Source organism: Dromiciops gliroides, chromosome 6 (genome assembly GCF_019393635.1).
Source record: "Dromiciops gliroides isolate mDroGli1 chromosome 6, mDroGli1.pri, whole genome shotgun sequence".
Taxonomy (NCBI): Eukaryota; Metazoa; Chordata; class Mammalia; order Microbiotheria; family Microbiotheriidae; genus Dromiciops; species Dromiciops gliroides.
The window spans coordinates 123623599-123650097 of record NC_057866.1 but is presented as its reverse complement, the minus strand read 5'-3'; the positions used below and the strand labels follow the sequence as shown (position 1 = coordinate 123650097).

Below are 26499 nucleotides of genomic sequence, written 5' to 3'. Positions count from 1 at the left end.
TAGCTGCGATTGGCAGAGAGAAACTTTGTAGAATTTGATTTATTGATTTCCTGTTCCCCTATAGGGAGCATGTGGTTGTGACTTGACTGAATGACTTTACAATTAGAGAGACAGTAGACAGGGTGTACTGAATAGAAAGCCCTCTTAAGAGTCAAAGAGAATCTGGGTTCAGATCCCACCTCTGACATACACTGGAGGTGTGACCTTGGGTAAGTCACCTAAATTTTCATTGCCACAGGAAATTCCAAGACTATATAAGGAGAAGGGGAGGGGAATAAGCATTGATTAGGTACTTACTATATTCCAGGTACTTTGTAATTCAAATATTTTTTTGATCCTCACAACACTGGGAGGTAGATACTATTATTATCCCCATTTTATAGTTGAGGAAAGTAAGTCAGGAAGACTTTAAGTGACTTGTCCAGGATCACACAATTAGGAAGTGTCTGAGGCTGGATTTGAGCTCAGGTCTTCTTGACTCCAAGCCCAGTGCTAAATCGAGTGAACCACCTAGTTGTAACTGTATATTACAGGGAGTTTCCTCACTTGCAGTTCCCTATACTGATGAAATTATGGGTCTGGTACAACAACAACAAAGTATATTCAAAATTATTTTGGGAAATGATTGCTTCACATTATATTTCCAAGAAGGATGACTTATTCTGTAACTAAACACCACATTGAGACTATAGAAAATCAAGATATTTTTGAGGCATGTTAATGCATCCATTTCCAACCCATTAAAGTCTCAGGTTTTTAATAGAAATTGATACTAAAAAGGTCATATTGCTACTAAATTCACCTTCTCCCTGGAGTGCCTAGAAGCTTTATAGGCAAGGTTTAACAAAGGTTTCCTTTGACAAATTTCCTATTTAATAATAAAATGGTGATCATAGATATTCCTGTTTTATGTTTTTATGTTTATATACTAGATCTAAATAGAGGTACAGTGAAACATCAAAGGGGAAAAGGGTGGGGAAAAGTCATTTGTGATCTGCACTTCAAAGGGATCCAAATAGAAAAACGTGCACAGGAATTCCTTACAGATTAATGTCATTCAGGCTTTTCTCCTCCACTGTTTATGCAAAGTATGAGTGTGTTTTATAAAGAAGAGTTAGACTTATCAGGAAACTATACATTTTCCTCAGCATCATCTTAAATGTCAAGCTAACAAATTTGTATTTTGTCCTATAAAAAGCAGGCTAGAACTTTCATAGGCAGAGGAGTGACATAGTCAGACCTGTTCCTTAAGGAAGACAATTATGGCAGCTGTTTAAAGGACAAATTTAAGAAGGAAGAGACTGAAAGCATGGGAGTCAATTAGGCTATTTTAATAGTCCAGATGAGAGGCAATAAGAACCTGAATTAGAATAGTGGCTGTGTGAGAGATGAGAAGGGGAGAGATGTGAGAGATGCTGTGGAGGTAGAAACATGAGCTGGAATCTAAACGGATACAGAAGATGAAAGAGATAATAGAGTCATTGATGACTCTGAATCTATAAACCTGGGTAACAGAAAATAGCGAAACCCTGGATGGAAAAATAGGATTTTAGAAGAGGAACAGGTTTAGTAGAGAAGTTTGAGATGCGTTGAATTTGAGATGTCAACAGGATATCAAGGTGGAACTGTCCAACAGTCAGTTGATAATGAGGAACTGAAGGTGAGGAAAATTGTGAGTGGATAGACAGATTTAGGGAAAGAATTAATGATAATGCTTGCTCTGGAGGGTACTGGCACACCCTACCCATAATCTATGTATACCTATGCCTGGGAATCATCTACAGAGAGGTGATAATTGACCCTAAAGGATTTGATAGGACCACCAAATTTTAGACTGCATTGAGAACAGGGAAGAGAGCCCATGATAGACAACTGTATGACAGTCACACCTATGGGACAGAAAATGAATGCTGATTCCAGCAAATGAGATTCAGAAGTAGTATTCAAGCATTTAGAAGAACAAGGAAAGAGTAGTGCCTTGGCAAACAAGGGAGAAGAAAGTATCCAGGAGAAGGTCAAAATTATCTGGGAGGTCAAAAAGGACGAAGACTGAGAAAAGGGTCAGTGACCTTAGCAGTTAAGAGATTGTAGGTAGTCTGGGAGAAGTTTTAGTAGGGTGATGAGATAGATGCTAGAAGTTGTTGAGAAATAATTCAGAAAGTAGAGTCAGAAAGTTTTGGAGTGCTTGACAGTAAAGGCCACAAGAGAAATAAAACAATAGCTTGAGAGGATGGCAGGGTCAACTAAGGGGTGTGTGTGTGTGTGTGTGTGTGTGTGTGTGTATGTGTAGATGAAGAAGTCTTGTTCATATATGTAGGCACCTGGAAAGGAGCCAGTAGGTGCACCAGATATTCACAGAAAGCTAATTTAGTCTTACCACTACCTCCATCTTTAGCTCCTTGGTATTTGGAGAGAAAATTTGGGTAAATCAATACCACGACCATCACACCAGTGCATCACAGGACCTTGAAGAATGGGAACCTCACTCAATTTGTTCTTCTACTCTATGACTCTCCTAATCCCTGCAAATTTTGATAACTAAAATTCTATGGAGAAAGCCCTTGATCAAATGGTGTAAAGGCAGTGATTTCCTAGAAGTCAAGTAATAAAAATGCTGTTAAGTTTGTTGCCTATATGCATGTAGCCCTTACTCATTGGTCTGCAGAAATGTTTTTAGTCTTTATTGCAACATACAAACTTCCAGCACTCAGCTTCATAAGTCTGATACTGTGCAGTGGTCCTATGTCCTTGACCATGTTCTGCAATCCAACACCTGTGCTGATCTTGTGACTATCCTTTCTCTTCGTGAGGAAATTGCTCTTATTCATTGACAAAAGAATGTACAAATCAATTGGAGCATGTCTCTAAAATTGGAACATGAAAATGTTGAGTTTCTTCTGTTTGGACCCCTCCTCTGTCTCCTAGACACAAACTTTTGAAGCCTGAAATTCAACCACTGTTTCTTATCAATACTTCCTTAAAACCTTGTAGTGTATTTCTGGATTTGATCCTATCCCTTATCTCTGGCTTTCTCAAATTCATTGATCTGTTCACCTGATTCCTAGTAGTTGCTTTGTACTGTGTTCTTGGACTCCCTTTGCACCGAGAAATTCCAAATTGCTTCCCCTTCCTACTATCCAAGAGGAGATTTCAGTTAGCACTGCAGACCCAATCTAACATTCTAGATTCGCCATGCTCTGCCTAAGGACAAGCCCCATGGTCTAGTATAGTCCCAAACATAATTCGAATGATGTTGACATTCACTCAGTATTGTTATTGCCTTTGTAGTTCATGGCATCAATCAATACCAAGTCATCTTTGGTGACAGGATTCTGGTTGTAAGCAAACCTGAAGCAGGTAGTCACTGACTTCTTGGCTGATATTTTGAAATTTAAATGTATCATGCCAGTTCAATTTTATTAGTCTGTCTAGTGGCCTGGCTTATGCTTCTGATGCACAGGATCAAAATATAGGCTTTTACTTTTTAATGCCATGTTTTAAAAGTTGAAACTTTATTTTAACTTACCATTCAGATTTATTATATTCACCATGTTTCCATTTAGAAACTGAAATATTAAAGAGCACCAACTAATCAGAATCAATGCTTTATCTTTTAAAAATTTTAGTCTAATATTAGCTTAACAAGAAAACATCAGCTTTTTCCCCCATTAAAAATAAAACAATTAAAATACCCAGGCACTTTCAAAGCAAATGAAAGCAGTCAAAATCACTATCTGCATTTTGCAGATGGGGAAGGGGGGAAGCATCTGATTGTCATGCTCTGAGGATAATAGCAGTAAGTGGCAAAGCCAGAAATAGAAATCCAAACAATTTATGCTTCTTTTCTGATACTGAACAGAGCTCAGTGTTGGTGGCCTGTTAAAAATTATGCTACAAGAAAAATTGATTGACTCACTCATCCAATTATAGAAGCTACTTGGTAGCATATAATTAGCTTTTAAGTTAGTCTTAACTACCTGCCCTATTGACTTTCCTAATATAATTTAAGTAGCAATCTCATCCGTAAAAATGAATTGTTAAAAAAAAAAAATGAATCCAGCAATTGGATCACTCTGGTATAACTGTTAGGTACAGAATAGGTGACTTTTGAAATCCCACATTGTCAGTCTCAAGAGACAGGCAAATGTTCAGAAAGGTGTCTACCTTAATCTGAAGAACTGCAGAGGACAAAAGTGGTAGGTGGTTAGATATAGTCTTAGTGGTCATGGATCTCTTCTGAGGGAGGACATAAGTGGCTATTCAACAGCCTGACATAAACATGAGGTCTGTTTTTTTCAGGCACCTGTCTCTTGTAGGAAGAGGAATAATAAAATAATTGTAGCTAACATTTATGTAACACCTACTTGTGCCAGGAATTGTGCTTAATCAATTTACAAATATCTTCTCATTTGAGCCTCACAACCCTGGGAGGTAGATCCTATCATCCACATTTTACAGGGAATGGAAACAGGTTTAGTGACTAGGCCAGGATCACAAAACTAATATGTATCTGAGGTTGCGTGTAAACTCAGGTTTTCACCACCTAGCTGATGTAAGCTAAATTTATGATTTTAAAAGACAGCTTCTGTAAGCTCATTAGTACTTATTTTGGGATAGCCAAGAACATAAAAGAGATGTATTTTAAGGGGGATTTGACTTATTATGATAAACTATAGGAAGCCAGGATTAGGCAGAATTCCATTTCCCCCTATGGAATAGGCTATTTGTTTATTTTCCCCCAAACATTTGACATCTTTCTTCAGAGGCGAGATGACTTATCTAAGCTGTTGCAAAGGGGCTTGCTGCTCAGTCATGGGTGGAATTAGATGACTTCTCAGGTCTCTTTGAATTGTAAAAATTCCACTGGACCTGACTCACTAAACATTAAAATCAAAGTTCTATTGATATTCCTGGTCTATTCAAAACATTATTCAAAGGATATTACATTTCTTACTTGAGCTTAAACCACAGTTCTTATTCCCAAGGGGTTCAATCTTGGCAAATGTTTGATTCCCTTCAATGATCACATCTCCAACTCAATCCCCAGCTATTCAGGGAATCCTTACAACTTATTTTCCATACAAAGACTCATTCTGTTCAGGGGTCTTTCTTTTGTGGCTGATGGATCCCCCCCCAAAATCTTTTTATTATTTGGGGGCAGGGCAATGAGGGTTAAGTGACTTGCCCAGGGTCACACTAGTGTCAAGTGTCTCAGGTCAGATTTGAATCGAGCCAGTGCTTTATTCACTGCGCCACCTAGCTGCCCCCCCCAATCTTAAAGTTGTCAGCTCCTAAAATCTTAAGCTAAGCTTTAGTTTCTCCCTTTTCCCCATTTCACTAGGGACACAGGGGCTCTTTTGGGGGGTAACTATCCTATATTCTGTAGTCTTCACCTAAACACATTCATACATGACCATGGACAAGTCATTTAATCTTTTCAAGCAAAATGGATACTATGGAACACCTCACAAAAGTTGCAAATTATCTACTCCTATGGCAGCCATGCTTTCTCTACCCCAACTTGTGCAATTCAGTAACATGGGAGATTTTGAAGGCCATTAATAGGGCAGCTTCGTGGCGCAGTGGATAGAGCACCAGCCCTAGAGTCAGGAGTTCAAATCTGGACTCTGACACTTACTTGGCTGTATGACCACGGGCAAGTCACTTGACCCTCATTGCCCCACAAAAAAAAAAAAAGGGCCATTAAACCTCCATTTTACAAAGATGAAGGAGCTTAGATATCAATTCACTTCAATCACCTAATTACTGAAAAATCTCGAACCCCAAATTCCCAGCTTCTAAACCAACCCTGGACCTGGAAGACCTGGCAAATTCAGCCTCAGGTACTTCTTAGTTGTGACCCCCAGCTGAGCCATTTAAATTACCTCAACTAAAATTAGACTACTACCTATCTCCCAGAGTTGTGGTCAAGAATCAAATGATCTAGAAATGATTTGTAAAGCACTTAACACAGTGCTTGTCATATATAGGTGCCTAATAAATGGTTGCTTCCCTTTCCCCTCAAAAGCCATCCCTGCTACCTGAAACAAGGCACTTTATTCATGACAGGTCTTTCACACACCCTTTATTTGATTAAAATAAGCAGTATTTATACTAATGTGAACTTTAACACCACGAGGGAGAATGTTATCAATTATCACCACAGAACTTTAGTTTTTTATACAACCTTTATTTTTATTTTGTTACAATTAAACAGAACTTCAGGGTTTCCATGCTCTCTTCTTCCCAAAAAGCAAATTTTGGGAGTGTGTAACAGGCATCTAAGCTATAAAAGAACAGCAATATCACTAGCAATAGGTATCAGTCTTAATATGAAAAAAAAGTTCATGTAATTATGAAAAAGTACAGAACTTAATGTAAATTAGTTCCTAAACAAACTGTTTCCATGAGCTACATGGATTTAACAGGTTTAGAATATGACAAATATATTAGTGCTAAGTAAAAAGTCCCTGACTGAAAAATGGTTGCACCTAAACCAGTTAAAAGATGTGGCAGTGAAAACCTAAAATGACCAGATTATGTTGTTTTAAGACAGTAGCACGAAGGGTCATTTATACTAAGGCTTAGTAGTGAATGGACACTACTTTGTATATAATAAAGGCTATGGGATAGATTGCCATACTCATCCCTCAATAGTTACCCAATAACTCTATAACTAGAGTAAGCACTTCAAGCCTCAAATTATTCCAATAATTTTCCTTTACTTGTCAATATCATCATCCTTAAGATAAGGATAGCTCAGTGCCTTGGACACAGGACTTTAAAAATTGAATCATTCACTCATGGTAAACCACACGATATCTAGTTATTGCAAGATTTGAACTAACTTCAACAACCTTTGGCAACAAGATAAAACCAGCAGCCAACTGTTCCGTGCCAAATTAAGTTTAAATTAGTGTGTAAGCTCAAATTTATTACATTTAATAGGCCTGACACAAACACAAATCTTGAGTGAAGGCACCACGAATATGTCATGAATAGGCCTAGTCATAGCTGCAAATTGTGCATTATAAAAAGAAAGTTAATACTAAGTATTCACTGTACACAATGTTACATAGACATTATAGGAAATTACATCAGTGCCAGTTCTTAGAATGGCTATGGACTAATAGAACATACATAGACATGCATACAACTATAGTTGTAGAGATGTTTGCAAAGGCTATTAAATACTAAGGATAAATTTGTAACTGGGTGAAAAAAGGGGATAGTTTATTCAAGATGCATAGTTAAGTCTAGAGAGGCTAAGTGACATGGGTTTGACAGAAATAAGAGGGACAGCATTATTTAGGACAATGGCTAGTTTTGTTAACACAGCTGAGGGGGAAGAACATTTACTTTCACCTGGTCTTTACCAAAAGAACATATAGATTTTATAGTTTAAATGAAGGCAATTAGGAAATAGGTAAATGCCATTAACTAGATGTAAGAGGATAAGAGCTCAAAGGCTCTAAACCAAGAGGTTAGTAGTGATATAATGACAGTCTAGAAAATGTCATTTTCCTAGTGTTTCAATCCTTGAACAAAATCTTTATTAAGCTTGAAATCTTTAAAAAAGAAAATCACCATCATTAACAGTATTGCACCTTGTTAGGGAAGATGTGGAGTAAAATCTAGCAAAGATACTAAATATACAGATAGACAAGTTCAAAGCAGTTTATGGTTTCTTGGAAATCCAGCCATTAATTTTATATACTCTATATAATAACATTGCCAACAAAACAAATTCTAGCTAAAACAATAAACAATTATTTTTGTTAGTTTTTACTGTTTTGGATTGTAGGCTTTATTGCTGTGTTATCTTTCCTAAATTGTATTTTAAAATCCTGTTTTCCTCATAAACCCCAGCTACTTGTTGCTGTTTTCCAATGAAGTTCAATCCCTAATGGACCTAATGTAATTTTACAACACTCCCTAGATATTCTGTTGATCTATTAGTGAAGCTCTAGGGAGGCCATTAACTAATGCTATTGGTGTAATGAAAAAGTCATGAATCATTAGCATTTCAGTATAAGCCATTTACCTGAAGGCTAAAACTAACACTAATTTCTAGTGTTTCCTGCTGTTGCTATAAGTTTAAGTCCTCTTCATCTGAAATACAACAATTTACAACAGTAACCCACAACATTCAGGGACTGAATATTCATCCTTTCCATTTCCTTTCCAAAATTGCAGGTTGCTTCCCAAATAAATTTCACATTTAATTATTAAATTTTAAAATAATGGGGTTAGTGAAAATTCAGTAAGTTAGTTTTAGACCTCAAGAACCTTACAATCTATCAATCTTAGAAAGGACAAATATATGGTATTAATTACTAACCACAAAATTTCTGTGGCTTCATCAACAATTATAGCAGCATTGTCATTTAGCATTTTCAGCTGAGAAAAGTTTAGGCCTTCTGCTATCAATGAAGGAACAAAATATTAGTTGCCAATAAATGCTGAATTATCTTCCCATTAAATAAAATTCATTTACCTGATAAGAGGTATCAGAAAAGATTTTAGATCCAAGTAACTTATGGAAACATCTATAACCTGGAAATTTATATTAGCAATGGTCTACTAAGATAGACTGAATTTCAAACTAAAATTACAATCTTTTTTTGCCAGAGCATTCTCTACCTTTTTCCGAAATCCTTTTCATAGTGCTCTACTCTAGCTGGTTTGCTTGCATCATTATCCTGTTAAGGTGAGCCTCATTCCTTCTCTGCCAACCACACTTTCTACACCCACCACCCTCACACCAACCCACATCTACCTACTTGGTGAATTTGTTCTAATCTTCCTTACTCTTCTGTTTTAAGATGATTACATGATACAGCACAAGTCCTGCTTCCCCCCTGAACTACCAACTAGCTACCTACCTTTCAGATATAAAGCAAAACCATCCCATGCATTAAAAAAAAACAAAATGGTTCTTCCTCTGAGGTGCCAACACCAACATATCATTGCTTTCATCTTTCTACCTTCCTTCACATTTCATACCAAGAACACCTAATGAAAATGTTTGAAGATGGTCACATTATTGTAGGTTAAATTTCTATAGCAATGAATAAGGCAAAACCTCTGAAGTTAAATGAATCCTACAAACTCCAATGGAAGATTGTTAGTCCTCTACTTTAGCTCTCCCTCACCAGCATCATCTACTGAAACCATACAAGGCACAATCTTCCCAGAAACTTTCCTCATATTCAAATTCTCTTTCAAAATAAGTCTAACTGTCTCTTTATCTAAAGATAACTTTTCAGCCATCATTCTCACAGTTAATCGGCTGTTTGAACGAACCAAATCTCTGACCTTTTCAACATTTTCATTGGTTCTGTGGGTGACTGGGCGCCCACTCCGTGCATCATCGTGGACATCATCTCTACCCTCCTTAAACCTTTTGTGCCAGTCAAAAACTCTCGCTCTCGACATTACTTCATCTCCATAAGCTTCTTTTAACATTTCAAGTGTCTCACTGGCAGATTTGTTTAGCTTTACACAAAGTTTGATATGAATTCTTTGTTCTAAGTAACGGTCACTCATTTTTATACCACCAGGAAACATGCTTTTCTAGATTCTACAACTACAATACTGATTCAGGGACCTTCAAAGAACTTTTTTCTGTATAATGAAGCATGTTCCACTAGGGTCACTTCTCTGTTCCCACAAGAAAAAAACTAGTCTGATGTTATGATCACACCTTGTGAATTATACAGCAGTGGATTAAAGGTTTTTGGAGGTGTCTCAGAATCAGATCATCCCAGCTTGTATTTTTCCTACCTACAAAAAAAGAAAAAGAAAAAAAAGGTATTCAGTACTGTAGATACTGAGAAGGAAGTTCTATAATATTCTCTATTTTAGCTCATATTCTATTGCTTAGTTTCCATAAAAGTAGAGTCATGTCACATATTTCCCAATGCTAGAACTTGTTGGTACATTATAAAATGCGTCTATATTTAATGATCAGATTTTACCTCACCCACTGAAAATACTTCATAACTAGATTGCTTTTCAGTAACAGCATTAAACTTCTGAGTTAACTAAACCTTTGGATAACTTTAATCTTAATTTGTTTTTAGATTGAGAAAGCACTCTAAGAATTTACCTAGAAAAATCTGAAAAAGTTCATGAAGAAACCCATCCCCCCCAACCCACCAATGTTTAGTTGTAACTCCAGACAGGATCCAAAAAAGAGCTTTACATCTCAAGTTTGGGTTTAATGGAGAATTATTATACCCTTCTTTCTGGAATAGCCTCTTAATGCACTGTCAGCCCTAAGAGGCCGCGTTAAAAGGGTTATTTTTAGTATTTACTATTCCCTTCCTCACATTTTACTATTATTTCCCAATTTTCATTGGGGAATGCAATATAACTGCTAGTAATTCTGACTTATGAAAAGGAGGGAAGGTATATCTTACTACCTGATACTGCAAAACCATATGTTAACTTTCAATTTTCCGAGGCTTTCGAAGCCCTCATCCTCTGGAGCTCAGTGCCTGCCTATTTCCTAAGGCAAATGGGTTTTAACCGTTCACATTTTCCAAGCGGCAACACTGTAGCCAGGGCGGCCCCTCCACGAAGCACCTAGAAAGACAAATTCAAGTGTTACAAGGTAAAGCACAACAAGGTAGGCCCGGAGAGGCTGCGGGTGGTAACTAAGTAGCTGGAATTGTCTCTCGCGACAGGATCCGGAACAGAGGGTGGTTTGTCCGTCCCGGGTTTAAGAGAGAAGAGTGCTTTACCCCTCTGTTCTGGCCACGTGAAGCACCATTAGCTCCAGGTGGGCAAAGCTCGAGGGGAAGCGGTGACTCGGAGCACCACGGGGAGAGACGGGGCTTGGCCCAGGTCCACAAGGCCTGCGGTTCTGCACGAAGGCCGCGCCACCCCGCCTCCCCCATCTACCCATCAACCACTACCGTGGTCCCAGGCGGGGACCGGCCCACCCGAAACGCCTTAGCGCAGCCCGCCTGTCCTCCGGCTTCCTGAACCCCGCGCTCCGGCCTGCACGTGTGGTCCTGGAGTAGCCAGGTGGGGAGTGGATAGAAGCACGGGTGAAAGAGTTCTGGGTGCCCCCCCCCCGCCCCAACTCAAGAACGCAAGTACTCCTCCGCCCACACTAGACCCTCCCGCACGCCCACGAGGGCTGGGCCCGGACCCGCTAGGTCCGCCGCCCGCCCTCCGGCTCTTCCGCCGCCCGTCTCTGACACCAAGGTCCGGGCCCGGTCATGACTCATGGGGCTGAGGTTGCATGGGGCGGGAAGTGAGTGGTGGTGGAAGAGGGGAGGGCCAAAGAGCCCAGACTACCTTTGGCCCCGGTGGGCGCCTGCATCCTCCACCTCCGCCGGCGTGAAGAAGAGAGAAAGGTGAGTCAGAGGCCCGGCTTTAACAAAGGCCTATACCCTCGCGAGAGCCCGGCCCGCTCGTGCTCGCGGGAAGGGTGGGTCCACCAATCAAAGTGAAAGAGTTGGGCTGGGGAGGAGGGAGAGGAGCGGCTGGCTACTTCTATTGGCCAAAAGCAGGAAGAGCATGTGACCTTCATTCTGATTTCCCCACACACACACACACCCCCTTCCCCTTCCTCTCCCTCCCCCGCCACCTCTCCCCAATGCAGGACCTGGTGCTAGTGATGTGTATCCCCACTATCAAAGCTGTCACTGCTCCTACTTATTCATCCCTTCCCTCCACATATTCTGAAATGTCCCAGGTCAGCTTTCCCCAGCACCTACCTCCCCTAAATAGCCCTGGTGTAAACCTGAGTCCGTTCTCCTAAAGATACAAGCGTGAGGCGATCGACACCACATCTCTTCCTGCTTTCTCCACTCCAAGCCTCCCCTTCTCAGAGGTCTTTAAACATAACTGCAAGATCTAGGTCATACTCATTTTTGAGACCTGTATTCATTCCTAGCATAATACTACCCCCTAAACTCTTAGTCATAGGATCATGGATTTCCAACTGAAAAGGACCTCAGAGACCATCTATCTAATCCAATGCCTTCATTTTACACGTGATAAAACTCAGGCACAGAGAGGTTGTCTAGTCAACAAACATTTATCAAGCGCTTTCTGAAAAGATTAAAGTTTTTTAAGGTTGCTGTCTTCAAGGAGGTCACAATCTAATTGGGGAGACAGTATACAATTACATAGATATGTATATATGAACTTGGGGACAGAAGGCCAAATTTTAGCAGACTTGCCCAAGGAAAGTGGAGTGGAACTCAGGCCATTTGATTCCAGATACAGTATTTTTCCCTCACTGGACTAGGATGCCTCCCGATGTGATGAGTTCACTTTTTTGACAAATCATGTTTAAAGTTACAGTAAGACACCCAGTTGGAAATTTCTTGCCACCAAGTTCAACATTCATTCCATTTCTTCATGTGTTAAAGTGTTAAGGAAGCCAAGGTTATAGTGTGTAGAAGAAAAAATGTCAACAATGTCAAAAACTACTGAAAGGTTAAATAGGAGATTGGATTTGGCAAATCAAAAGTCATTGCTGAGCTTGGACAAAGTTTCAGGCAGTGTGGAACTAGCTTCATAGTGGCTGAGGAGAGTGTAGCAGAAGAGGACACTAAGTGGACTATTCTTTCTAGAAAGTTAGCAATGAAGGGATAGAAGATAGAGAAGCATGCTTAAGGTTATGACAGGAAATAGGAAAGCATTTTTCACTGAATTTTTTAGGGAGGTAGAAACCTGAGATTGTAGGCATCTGAGGAGCTAATGGAGAAGGAGACAGTGAAGGTAAGAAAGAGGGGAAGAATATGGATGAGGCAAAGTCCTAGAGGAGACAGGAGGAAGAAAGCAAGGAAAGGAAAAAGCAAGGAAAGAAGTAGAAAAGTGAGTGTTGATAAGGAAGCAGATGATCTCATCCTCTGAACAAAAGATTGAGTGATGTGGTTATCCTAGTGCTTCCTCCTGGTCCAGTTCTGCTATCTAAGGGCAATGATGTTAGGCCTTATCAAATATTGGATGTCTGATTGCTATGTTTCTGAGGCCCTAATCTTTTCTCCATGGGAAAGGGGTTATGGGAGTAGATGATAGATAGCAAGAACAAACAAACAAAACCCCCAAACAAAAACTCAATTGATTGGAAAGGGAATTAGAGAGGAAGGAGAGAAAGTGAAAGGAAAGACAGAGAAGATGATGATAGAAGAGAAGGCAATTGGGGCACAAAGAGACATAGCATTCAGAATATGAGTTTAGGAGCTGTCAAAGTGTGAGTGAAGGGGGGAAGCTAGGTGGTGCAGTGGATAAAGCACTGGCCTTGGATTCAGGAGGACCTGAGTTCAAATCCAGTCTCAGACACTTGACTAGCTGTGTGACCCTGGGCAAGTCACTTAACCCTCATTGCCCTGCAGAAACAAACAAACAAAAAACCAAAACCAAAACAAAGTGTCAGTGAAGCTATAACATATTCATTAGGAATTTAAAAGAGAGACCTTAGAAAACCTCAGAAGGGTCTGTTTGCTCACTTAGGGACAAAAGAGTAAGAAAGAAGTTTTGTCATTGTGTCTACTTCTGCAAGGGACATGGGGATCCATAATAGAACGAATGGTGACAATGAAAAAAAGAAAGTGGACAAGTTCCTGGGCTTCCTAGAAGAAAAGAACCTGAGATCTGCCGCAGTAGATGTCCCAGGATGCAGAAAGGATTCCAGGAGAATGTGCACTATCAAAAGAGTGCTGGGTTTCTCTTGAAGCCTATCCCCCCAAAAAAGGGTCAAGAGGGAAATAGGTAGTAAGGTATTTGACAGGGAAAAGTAATCTTCAATAAATTTTAAAGTGATTCTAAGATCTATGAAACTTGGAAGTTTCTAAATATGAATAATTTATGTACATATCCAAATTGATTTTGTGAAATAAGGATTTTGCTCTACCACCAAGGAATACCATTGGCCACTCTATGATCCTATTCTCAAATAAGGGCTAAGATACAGGCAATCCAGCCCACACCCTGGCAAAAAGGTGTTCTATCCAACATCAATGGTCACTTGAGGGAAACACCAAATTCTCTATGATTCTAAGAGAGCTGGCTACCTCTATCCCTTTCGTTCCCTCCTGTTGTGATTAATAGTACTTGTCCGAGTTAGTCTAGGAATGTGGTATATATTTATCCAATTCAATTCTTTTTTTTTTCCACAGCTAATTCACATCCTATTTATTTGTAGGTTCTCAGAACAGATGTTGCTGAAGTTGAGTGTCAAATGTCATGAACACATCACATGAAGCATCTGACTGGGCCTTCTCCCCATGGGGGCTGCTGTCCATGGAGAGCATGGATCAGATCCCCTCCGTCTCAAGCCCAGGTCTGATGCTGGCAGCTATTCCTCCTCATACTTGTGCTTTATGTGTTTCCAGAGTTTCCCGTGGTTGATGCTGCCGTAGATGGTGTCACCGCCCTGGTTGAAGGCTCGCTAGAAGACCAAGATGCCCACAGTGATGGTGAGCGTGAAGGTGGACGACCTGTGGAAGAAAAGTGAGTACACTTGGCCGAGCATCATCGGGAACACTATCTTTTGCCAACCACCCTTGCCCATTCCTTCCTAATTCAATCCTTAACATCTCCACCCTTGAGGGGAAATTCTTACCTCTTCCTCTGTACTATATTTCCATTCTGTCATAATGTATAATAGAATTTATCACAATCTTGATTTAGCTGTATTCAGCTTTGTACTCATACCCATAAAAGTAAAAAGGAATAAAATCAAATATATTAATATATATATTTTTGGATAGCACCTTCCAGACCCAGGTGCCTTCAGCCAGTCTATGGGCATTATATAAATATAGGCATTCCAGAGACACAATTCCAATCAATCAATACACATTTATTAAATACCTACTCTGTGCCAGGCACTGTACTAAGTGGTAAGGAAAGAAAAAGAGACAAAAGGTCCCTACCCTTAAGGAGCTTACAACATACAAATATATACAAAACAAGGTGTATATAGGATAAGTAGGAAATAATTCACTCACTCAATCAAATAACATTCATTAAGTGCCTACTATGTGCCAGGCACTGAATTAAGAACTGGGTAAGACTTCCAGTAAAAAATGAGGTCTTAGTTGGAACTTAAAGGAAGATAGGGAGATCAGTAGGCAGAGTTGAGGAGGGAAAGCATTCCAGGCATGGGGGGATAGCCAGAGAAAATGCCCAGAGACAATCAATGGAAGATCTTGTTCATGGAAGAGCAAGGAGGCCAGTGTCATTGGAATGAAGAGTTCATGGTATGGGGCAACTAGGTGGCACAGTAGATAAAGCACCAGCCCTAGATTCAGGAGGACCTAAATTCAAATTTGACCTCAGATATCTGACACTTACTAGCTGTATGATCCTGGGCAAGTCACTTAACCCTCATTCCCCCCTCCCAAAAAAAAGTTAATGGTATGAAGTAAGGTGTAAAAAGACTGGGAAGGGAGTGGGGTGGAGGGGATTATAGAGGATTTTAAATGCTAAACAAAGGATTTGGGATTTTATCCTGGAGGTGATAGGGAGTCTTTGTTGCTTACTGAGTTGGGGATTAGACCTGAACTTTAGGAAAACCACTTTTTTGGCTAAATAGAGGGTGGAATGGATTAGGAAGAGAATAGAAACAGATAGGCATTACAATAGTCCAGGTATTTAAAAAAAAACACAATAGTCCAGGTATGATGTGATGAGGGCTTAAACTAGAATGATGGCAGTATCAGAGGAAAGAGAGGAGTATATTCAAGAGATGTTGCAAAGGAGAGACTGATAGGCCTTGATTGTGGCAGAACTCCTTAAACTTTATGCACTTGCGACCCCTTTTTACTCAATAAATTTTTATACGACTCTGGGTATGTAGGCATATAAGATAGCTATACATAATCTTTTACCACTGCCAAATTTTTCATCACGCCCAAATTCAGTTACATGACTCCATATGGGATCATGACCCACAGTTTAAGAAGCTTGGGTCTATGGGATGGGAGAATGACCTACTAGATTACAAACCTGATTAACTGGGAGTTTTGTGTTGCCCTCTCCAGTAATAGGAAAAGTAGGAAAGAGGAGGTTTCCATTTTGGGACATAGTGATTTTAAGATGTCCACTGGACATCCATTTAGATATGTCTGCAAGGCAATTGGAGATGTGAGAATGGACATAAGCAGAGGGTTTGGGGTAGCATAGGTAGATTTGAGAATCATCAGCATAAATATGGTCATTGAATCTATAGTATCTGATGAGAGAGTGAAGAGGGTCCAAGGTAGAACCCTGAGGGACACCTACGGTCAGAGGGCATAATCTGAAAGAGGCTATAGCAAAAGAGACAGAAAAGGAGCAGTCTGATAGATAGGAAGAGAACTAGGAGGAAATGGTATCCCAAAAGAAGAGAGTAATCAACAGTGTCAGAGGCTGCAGAAAGATCAAGAAGGATGAGGGTTGAAAAAACAAAAACATTAGATTTGGCAACTAATCATTAGTAACTTTAGAGAAGCAGTTTGGTGGAATGATAAGGTCAGAGGCTAGATTGTAAGGGGTTAGGAAGAGATGGAGAGGAGAGAAAGTGGAGGTACCTATTTAGTTGATGGCCTTTTTAAGGAGGTTAACTACAAAGGGCAGAAGGATATGTGATCATAGCACCAATGGAAAGATCTAGTGAAGGTTTCTTTCAGGTTAGAAGAGATATAGGTATGTTTATAGGCAGTAAGAAATGAGTCAGTAGAGAGAGATTGAAAAGAAGTGAAAGAGTGAGGATGACAGTGGGGGTAATCTGTGGGAGGAGACAGGATGGAATGGGATCACTTGAATAGGTAGAGAGGTTAGCCTTGGTAAGGAGCAAGGCCACTTCATATAAGGCGGGGTGAAGGAGGAAAGAGTGACAGAAGGCACCTGAGTGATAGGAGATGAAGAAGAGGGGAGAAAAGGGAGCTCATGGCAAATGGTTTCAATTTTTTTTCTGTAAAATATCTCTTATATGTTATACATGTGCAATCATGTAAAACATTTCCATTAGTTATTTTGTATTTGAACAACAACAATAAAAAAGAATGAAAGAAAGTGAAAAATAGTATGCTTCAATCTGTATTCAGACAATATCAGGTTTTTGTTTTTGTTTTTTCAGGGAAAGGGGGAAGGAAAGGAAGGAGGGAAGGATAGAATTTGGAACTTAAAACTTTAGAAAAAACCTCAGATGTTAAGAATTGTTTTAATAAAATTTTTGTACAAACAGAAGCAACGCAGCCAAAATTATAAGGGAGGTAGAAAGCTGGGAAACAATTTTTACAGCCAGTATTTCTGATAAAGACCTCATTTCTAAAATATGTAGGGAACTAAATCAATTTTATAAGTATGCAAGTCATTCCCCATTTGAGAAATGGTCAAAGGATATGAACAGGCAGTTTTCAGAAGAAGAAATCAAAGCTATCTATTGACATATGAAAAAATGCTTTAAATCACTATTGATTAGAGAAATGCAAATTAAAACAACTCTGAGGTACACTTCATACCTATCAGATTGGCTAATATGACAAAAAAGGAAAATAATAAATGTTGGAGGAGATGTAGGAAAATTGGAACACCAATGCATTGTTGGTGGAGCTGTGAACTGATCCAGCCACTCTGGAATGCAATTTGGAACTATGCCCAAAGGGCTATAAAACTGTTCATACTCTTTGACCCAGCAATACTACTATGAGGTCTTTCTCCCAAAGAGATTTTTAAAAAAGGGAAAAGGACCCACATGTTCAAAAATATTTATAGCTGCTCTCTTTGTGGTGGCAAAGAATTGGAAATCAAGGGAATGCCCATCAATTGGAGAATGGCTAAACAAGTTGTGGTATATGAATGTAATGGAATACTATTATGCCGTTAAGAAATGATGAGATTGGGGCAGCTAGGTGGCGCAGTGGATAGAGCACCAGCCCTGGAGTCAGGAGTACCTGGGTTCAAATCTGGCCTCAGACACTTAACACTTACTAGCTGTGTGACCCTGGGCAAGTCACTTAACCCCAATTGTCTCACTTAAAAAAAAAAAAAGAAAGAAAGAAATGATGGGATTTCAGAAAAACCTTGAAAGATTTAAGTGGACTGATGCTGAGTGAAGTGAGCAGAACCAGGAGAACATTGTACATGGTATCAACAACATTGTATGATGATCAACTGTGATAGACATAACTCTTCTCAGCAATACAGTGATCCAAGATAATTCCAAAGGACTGATAGAAAATGGTCTCCAAATCTAGAAAAAAGAACTGTGGAATCTAGATGCAGATTGAAACATACTGTTTCTACTTTTTTGTTTTTCTTTTTTCTTTTTCAGGTTTTCCCCTTTTGTTCTGATTCTTCTTTCATAACATGACTAATGCAGAAATATGTTTAATGTGATTGTGCATGTATAACCATATTGCTTTCTGTCTGGGGGAAGGGGGAAGGAAGGGAGGGAGGGAGAAAAATTTGGAACTAGAAATCTTATAAAAACAAATGTTGTACTTTTATGATAAAATTGTTTTAACATATAAATATTATTAAAAAATAAAATAAAATATGAAGCTAGGTTCTCATTTGAGGGGATACTGGGAGGGTGAACCATGAGAAGTTTGAGGAGGGATGAGAAGGCTTGGAAGAGCCTCTGTGGAGAGTAGGATAGTGAGTTGATAAGAGTAGTAAGATTGTCTAGCAGCAGTGAGGGCCCAGTTGAGGTTGTGTAACCTAAATTCATAGTGGGCCCAGGTAGAACTGTAACATGATTTTTCCCATCTTCATTCAGCAGCACATTCTGAGTATTTGGATTTAGACTTACTCTGCCAGCTGCTTCCACCAGGAGCAAACATGCATTCCTGGTGGTGTATCTTCTTTCTATTCTTGAACTCCGGGAGGGTCAGTGTCTTGTAAGTTGATGGAACTCTTCTTCTTCCCATCATTTTTTTTTTGTACTTTTTTTTTTTTTTTGGTAAGACAATTGGGATTAAGTGACTTGCCCAGGGTCACACAGCTAGCAAGAGTCAAGTGTCTGAGGCTGGATTTGAACTCAGGTCCTCCTGACTCCAGGGCCAGTGCTTCATCTACTGTGTCACCTACCTGCCCCCTTCCCATCATTTTTTGTCACTTATCACACTACACTGTTGCTAGCTTGGACCAATCATCTAGTCTCCCAACTGCTTCTTGTCACAGTTTGGTTGTATACGACCTCAGTTATTCTTCCTGCTTTTTTCACTGCTAGGGGAGGGGTAGAATGAATTTCTCTCTCACCAGATAGTCCTCTCTCTTGGCCTTGAATTTTTCCTTCCCAGGTTAGTACCTAGGCCATATCCTAGAACAGTACTGTCAAACTCAAATTGAAATAGGAGCCACTAAACCATACATAGGGTTCCCTATGAGCTGCATATTGACTTAGAAAATCACATATTGGGGCAGCTAGGTGGATAGAGCACCGGCCTAGGAGTCAGGAGGACCTGAATTCAAAGCCTGCCTCAGACACTTAACACTTACTAGCTGTGTGACCTTGGGCAAATCACTTAACCCCAATTGCCTCACCCAAACCCCCCCCCCAAAAAAACAAACAAAAAAAAGAGAATCATATTATTTATTTTTTTTTTGTGGGGCAATGGGGGTTAAGTGACTTGCCCAGGGTCACACAGCTAGTAAGTGTCAAGTGTCTGAGGCTGGATTTGAACTCAGGTACTCCTGAATCCAGGGCTGGTGCTTTAACCACTGCGCCATCTAGCTGCTCCCGAGAATCATATTATTAATATTATCTATGTTCTATTGTATTTTTATTTATTTTGTAAAATATTTCTCAAGTACATTTTAATCTGGTTCTGAGGCATTCTACATTGACACCACAGTCCTACATTGATACCTCAGTCCTAGAACACTTTGGATTCTAGACTGATCTCCTGTCTCAATCTTTGGTTCTGTTGGTGGAAGCTTTGTGGGCAAACCCAGCTTTCAAAGTTATATGAGCAGGATTGATTTGGCTCATAACTTATTCCTGGAGATTATTCCTTCCTCTTCTTCCCATTTTAGTGGAGCATAGTGAGGAAGGGGTTATACCCTAGATTGCCAGGAAGCTTTACTTAGTTTCCAATTAAACATCACACTGAAACTGTAGTAAATCAAACATTTTTTAGGCACTTTGATGTATTTGTTTTTAATCTGTTAAGGCAATTTAAAAACTGGCTTATGGCTTAAATTGAAACTGATGCCAAAAAATAACATTTCAGCTAAATTAATCTTTTTCTTTGAGATATTCAGAAACATCATAAAAAGATAATTGAGGGGCAGCTAGATGGCGCAGTGGTTAAAGCACTGGCCCTGGATTCAGGAGTACCTGAGTTCAAAGCCGGCCTCAGACACTTGACACTTACTAGCTGTGTGACCCTGGGCAAGTCACTTAACCCCCATTGCCCCGCAAAAAAAAAAAAAGAAAGAAAGAAAAAAAAAAGATAATTGAATGGTAACAGATTAAGTTTTCTTTAACAAATATCTCATTTAAGTTAATCATAGAATGATGATCATATATTGCCCTATTTTATGTTTTTTATATGTATAGAATTGAAGCAATGGCAAAGAAAAACATCAAAGATGAGCTAGTGAGAAAGGACCACCTCTGATCTTTACTTCAAAGGAGTCCAAACAAAAAAAGGTGTACATATCAGTACATTTCAGATGAATGCCTTTCAGGCTTTTCTCTTCCACTTGTCTATGCAAGTAGTGTGAGCATGTTTTATAAAGAAAATTAAGACTTGTTAGGAGACCATCCATATATTTTCCTTTAAATGCTATGATGAAAAGTTAATACAAAAGGAAACAAAAACAAGACAGTCCTTTGACAAATTGACACCAAAAATACCCCCAAAACCCAACACACACACACACACACACACACACACACACACACACACACACACACACGCACCATTTTATCATCTTCCTAAACCAGAGAACAAATTAGGAAAGGTTGATGGCAGCCAAGTCAAACATATTTTCACCTGGGGTCTGTTCAAGCCCTTAAGCCAACCATGACAGACAACCTAGAAGACCTTACCACCTAGGGAAAAGAAAATGTCTCAAGGCTTAACCCTGCCCCCCTCCTACCAAGAATTGACTGGCAAAAATTTCATGCTTTCTCTTTCCCATCTACCACTAATGCATACCACATCCAAGATTGTCCCCTGTTCTCAGTTCCATCTCCTGGACTCAAGCTTCTTTTAGCCCATAGAGTCCTTAAAGATGTTCTTAGCTGATTAAATCCATTTTTATAGACTCAGATCTGAAAGAAACCTTAAGGATATTTTAGTCTGATTCCCAAGTGTAGTGCTCCTTTTTTACCATAACATACTAGCCTCTTAGGATTTTCATTGAAATTGATGCTGATGTATGATATTTCAGCTAAATATTGGCTACGTGTCAAATAAGTCTTTTTTTCTCTATTATATCCAGGAACAGTAGAAAAGCATAATTGAGTAACAGGAAACAAACTGTTGTCATTGACAAATTTCTCTGCATATAGGCCCTGCCAATCTAATTCTGTCCTAGCTTCCCTTCTTCCTGATCATACATTCTCCACCTACTTATTCTAATTCCTTACTCTTTGCTTAAAAAGCCATCTGTAATTCTTTCTAGCTACCTCACAACAGTTTGCTTGAAAACTATGGACCCTTCTTATCAACGATGTGGCTAGAAGAACATATTGGTTCCCAGGAGAGGGTTATGTTGGGGGGAGTTAAAGTTATGGGAAAGGGGGCAGCTAGGTGGCGCAGTGGATAAAACACCGGCCCTGGATTCAGGAGTACCTGAGTTCAAATCCGGCCTCAGACACTTGACACTTACTAGCTGTGTGACCCTGGGCAAGTCACTTAACCCCATTGCCCTGAAAAAAATAAAAAAATAAATAAAATAAAAATAATTTAAAAAATGTAACATATACAGTAAAGCAGATGATGAAGTAGTTTAAAATAGACCAAACCATTCTTTCTGCACTAAATATGGTGAGTTTTTGGTGATGGTTAAATCTATTGGAAAGAATACGAGAGTGGGAATCTATACTGTTTCTAATTTCAGCTTTGTTGACAAGCAGCAAATGAGTCAACTTGGATGGGTTAGAATACCTCCCTGCTATTTAAAAATATTTTATTGATATGCTTTGTTTTAATATCATGCTGTTTCTGGCCAGAGAATTGTCTCATGGAGAATAAAAAAGAAATAGGACAAAAAGCAGTTCAGCAAAAACAACCAATATATTGACCATATCTGACAAAATAGGCAATGTTATATACTCATAGTCTCTATCTATATAAAGAAGGCAAGTCTTAGCTCTTCTATTAATGAAACCCCTACAGTTATAAAAACATCAAATGTGACTAGGTTGACTCCCAGTAAAATACCCTTTTTATCCAGACACATTGCTTTTGTCTAAGTATTAGCTTGAATCCTTTGTGGAAAACTGGTTATTTTAGAAATGTTATCCTTTTTTTTTAAATTAATAAAGTATTTTATTTTTTTCCGTTACATGTAAAGATAGTTCTCAATTTTTGTTTATACAAGCTTTACAATTTCAGATTTTTCTCCCTCCCTCCCCTCCCTCCCCCCTCCCCTAGACAACAGGTAATCTGATATAGGTTATACACACACACACACACACACACACACACATATATATATATATATATATATATATATATATACACACACACATAATAACATTAATCCTATTTCTGCATTAGTCATGTTATAAGAGAAAAAATCAGAGCAATGATGAAAAACCTCAAAATAGAAAAAAACAACAGCACCAAAAATAAAAGAAATAGTATGGTTCATTTAGCAACTATACTCCGCAGTTCTTTTTTTTTTTTTTCTTGGATTTGGAGATCCTCTTCTATCATGAGTTCCCTGGAACTCTTCTGTACCATTGCATTGGTGAGAAGAATATAGTCCATCACAGTAGATCAACACACAATGTTGATGATACTGTGTACAGTGTTCTTCTGGTTCTGCTCATCTCACTCATCATCAGCCCACGCAAGACCCTCCAGGTTTCTCTGAACTCCTCCTGCTCATCATTTCTTACAATGCTATCCTTTCTTGGCTGAGATAGGTCCTTTGGAAGATTTTCATGCAACTGGATGTTTTCCTTTTTTATTAAATTACATTTTTAAGTCAGCAAAAATCTCTCCTCTCCATCCCATTCCAAACCCCTCCCCCAAACTGAGAATGAAAGAAAAAGAAAACCCCTGTTACAAACATGTATAGTTAAGCAAAACAAATTTCTTCACTGGCCATGTCCCCAAAAAAGTCTCATTCTGTGGAGTCCCTCACCTCTCTATCAGGAGGTGGGTAGTGTATTTCATCATTAGTCTTCAGGAATCATGGTTGATCATTGTGCTGATAAGCATTCCTAAGTTTTTCAAAGTTGTTAGTCCTTACTGTTGTCATTGTTCTTCTGGTTGTGTTCACTCAACTATTGATCACTTCATACAAGTCTTCTCAGGCTTTTCTGAAACCATACTTACATCATTTCTCACAGCACAATCGTATTCCATCACATTTATATACCAGAACTTTTTCAGCCATTCTCCAGTTTCTGGGCACCCTCTCAAATTCCCATTCTCACCCCTCCCCCCCCAAAATTCCCATTATTTACCTCCTCAGAAAGAGCTATTGGGGGGGGGCCATGAGGGTTAAGTGACTTGCCCAGGGTCACACAGCTAGTAAATGTCAAATGTCTGAGGTCGGATTTGAACTCAGGTCCTCCTGAATCCAGGGCTGGTGCTTTATCCACTGTGCCACCTAGCTGCCCCCAGAAAGAGCTATTTTGGTGCTTTCTTAGTTAGACTTTGTATTGCTTTGGACCAATACATCCCTTAACTTACTATCCTTCTAATTCCCCCTTCTACCTTTTCCCCTTTCCCTTCTATTTCCTGAGTGAAATGTATTTCTACATTCAACTCTGGGTGTATATTCTTCCCTCCTTTGACCAGTTCAGATGAGAGTAAAATTCAAGTGACAGCCATTCCCCCTAAACCTACCTTGTCTGTATACTCTGATTATGTGAGATCACCTCCCTAATCTTCCTTTCTTTTCCCTGAACTCCCAACCCCCATTGAATTCCTCTTCCTCTCTCTATTCTTAAAATTATCAAGATAAAACAGGACCACTCCCAGGCCTTGTCTAATTAGACTCCTGTGATCACTGATAATGATAGTATTAAGAGAGAACACATGGGGACAGCTAGATGGCAGAGTGGATAGAGCAGTGGCCCTGGATTCAGGAGTACCTGAGTTCAAATCTGACCCCAGACACTTAACACTTACTAGCTGTGTGACCCTGGGTAAGTCACTTAACCTCAATTGCCTCACCAAAAAAAAAAAAATCTATTTTCTCCCCATAGCATTACATTCAATTTTGCTGGGTAAGTTATTTATGGCTCTAAGGCTATGTCCCTTGCCTTCTAGAATATTATATTCCAAGTTCTCTGTTCCTTTATAGTAGTTGCTGCTAAATAATGTAAGATCTTGACTGTGGTTGCTTGGTATTTGCATTCTTTTTGACTACTTGCAGTATTTTTTCTTTGACCTGGAAACTATGGATTTTGACTATCAAATTCCTAGGACATTTTATTTGGGAGTTTCTTTCTTGTTATACTCTACCCTCTGGTTTTAAGAGATCTGGGCAATTATCTTTTAAGATTTATTGAAATATAATATCTAGGCTCCTTTTTTGATCATGGCTTTCAGGAAATCCAATGATTCTTAAAATTTTTCTCCTCATTCTGTTTTCCATTTTTATTTGTTTTCTATAAGACACCTTATATTTTCTTCAATTTTTCAGTCTTTTAAATTTGTTTTTAATATTATTTTTTGTTGTCGCATGGAGTCATTGTCTTCTTTTTGGTCCATTATAATTTTCAGGGAGTTTGTTTTTTGAGCAAAGTTTTATACCTCTTGTGCCAAGATGTTAATTCACTTTCCAATTCTTTATCACATAACTTATTTCTTTCCCAATTTTTTCCCTTAGCACTTCATTTCATTTATAAAAGCATTTTAAATTCCTTTTTAAAACTCCTGCTTCATCTATTCCAGGATCCTAGTTGAGTTTGTGACTAAATTGCATTTTTCTTTGAGGTATAGCATTGAAATAGTAAATTGATTTAGGTAGTATTGTCATTTTTATTATATTGGCTTAGGCTAGCCATGAGCAATTCATATTTCTCCAGTTATTTAGATCTGTCTTTTATATGTGCGAAGATTGTTTTGTAATTGGATTCATATAGTTCCATTATGTGTTTTGGCAAATAAATTCTCAAGTATTTTGTACTATCTGTAATTACTTTTAATACAATTTCTCTATCTCTTCCTGCTGGATTTTGTTGGTAATATATAGAAATGCTGAGTTGGGGGCAGCTAGGTAGCACAGTGAGTAAAACACTGGCCCTGGATTCAGGAGAACCTGAGTTCAAATCCAGCCTCAGAGACTTGACACTTACTAGCTGTGTGACCCTGGGCAAGTCACTTAACCCCAATTGCCTCACAAAAAAGAAAAAAAAGAGAAAGAAAAAAGAAATGCTGGGTCAGCTAGGTGGTGCCGTGGACAGAGCCCTGGAGTCAGGAGTCAGAAAGACATGGTTTAAATTTGGCCTCAGACACATCCTAGCTATGTGACCCTGGGCAAGACACATAAACCTGTTTGCCTCAGTTTCCTCATCTGTAAAGTGAGCTGAAGAAGGAAATGACAAACCACTCCAATATCTTTACCAAGAAAACCCTAAATGAGGTAGCAAAGTGTCAGCCACAACTGAAAAATGATTAAACAATAACAACACAACTATACATTTCAAAATATTTAGTACATTTCTAGTACAATGCTGAATAATAATGGTAATAATGGACACTCTTGCTTCACTCCTGATCTCACTGAAAAGACTTCTGGTTCATCCCTCTTACAGATGATACTTGCTCTTGGTTTCAGATACATAGTACTCATTATTTTAAGAAAAATTCCCATTTCTTCTTTATTGATGCAGTATTGCTTTCTAGTGTTTTTTTAATAGAAATTAGTATTGTATTTTGTTAAGAACTTTTTCTTCTTTTAGTTATTTTTGTTATTGATGTGGTAAGGGGACAGTTTCAGAGAAACCTAGGATGACTTATGTGAATTGATACAGACTTTTTCAAATAACTTTGAAAAACTTAAGAACTCTGATCTGATGACACGTGCTTCCCACTTCCTGACAGAGAAAGATGATGGACTCAGATTGTAGATTAAGACATAGTTTTTGGAATTTGTTTTGCTCAACAATGTATATTTGTAACCAAAAAAAAGAAAGGAAAAGAAAAGAAAGAAAAGGGGGCAAGCCCATCCTGCAGTAAGAGTAAGGGTTTGGAAATGGACAGCCTTGGAGCTCTGTATTACCTACAAAATATTAAAAGAGCCAGAGATAGGCCTTGACATATTAGGTAGTTTCTGTGTGGATAATTTGCAAAAAGAAAAATACAGAAATCACACAGTATGAGAAGTCTTGTGATCTGTCCTAGA

The 26499-nt window shown here is 38.9% G+C and overlaps 1 protein-coding gene and 2 non-coding genes across 4 annotated transcripts; all 3 read right to left on the bottom strand.

Annotated features, from left to right (window-relative positions):
* Positions 1 to 6186: 6186 nt before the first annotated feature.
* On the bottom strand, positions 6187 to 11446 carry LOC122732629 (protein GVQW3-like). Of its 2 annotated transcripts, XR_006353635.1 has the most exons (4): positions 11311 to 11446; positions 10428 to 10590; positions 8342 to 9786; positions 6188 to 6286 (listed from the first exon to the last, which is right to left on the bottom strand). XR_006353635.1 is itself a non-coding variant. In XM_043972903.1 (3 exons), exon 3 carries the CDS (start codon positions 9568 to 9570, stop codon positions 9136 to 9138), a length of 435 nt encoding a protein of 144 aa, XP_043828838.1. In that variant the 5' UTR covers positions 9571 to 9786; positions 10428 to 10590; positions 11311 to 11446; the 3' UTR covers positions 6187 to 9135. The 2 variants fall into 2 exon arrangements, 1 of the variants encoding a protein (XP_043828838.1); XM_043972903.1 differs by having other exon boundaries at positions 6187 to 9786.
* Positions 10170 to 10292, bottom strand: LOC122733164. The gene has a single exon (XR_006353756.1). It is a non-coding gene; the product is annotated as a small nucleolar RNA SNORA26 (small nucleolar RNA).
* Positions 10674 to 10794, bottom strand: LOC122733165. The gene has a single exon (XR_006353757.1). It is a non-coding gene; the product is annotated as a small nucleolar RNA SNORA26 (small nucleolar RNA).
* Positions 11447 to 26499: the final 15053 nt, after the last annotated feature.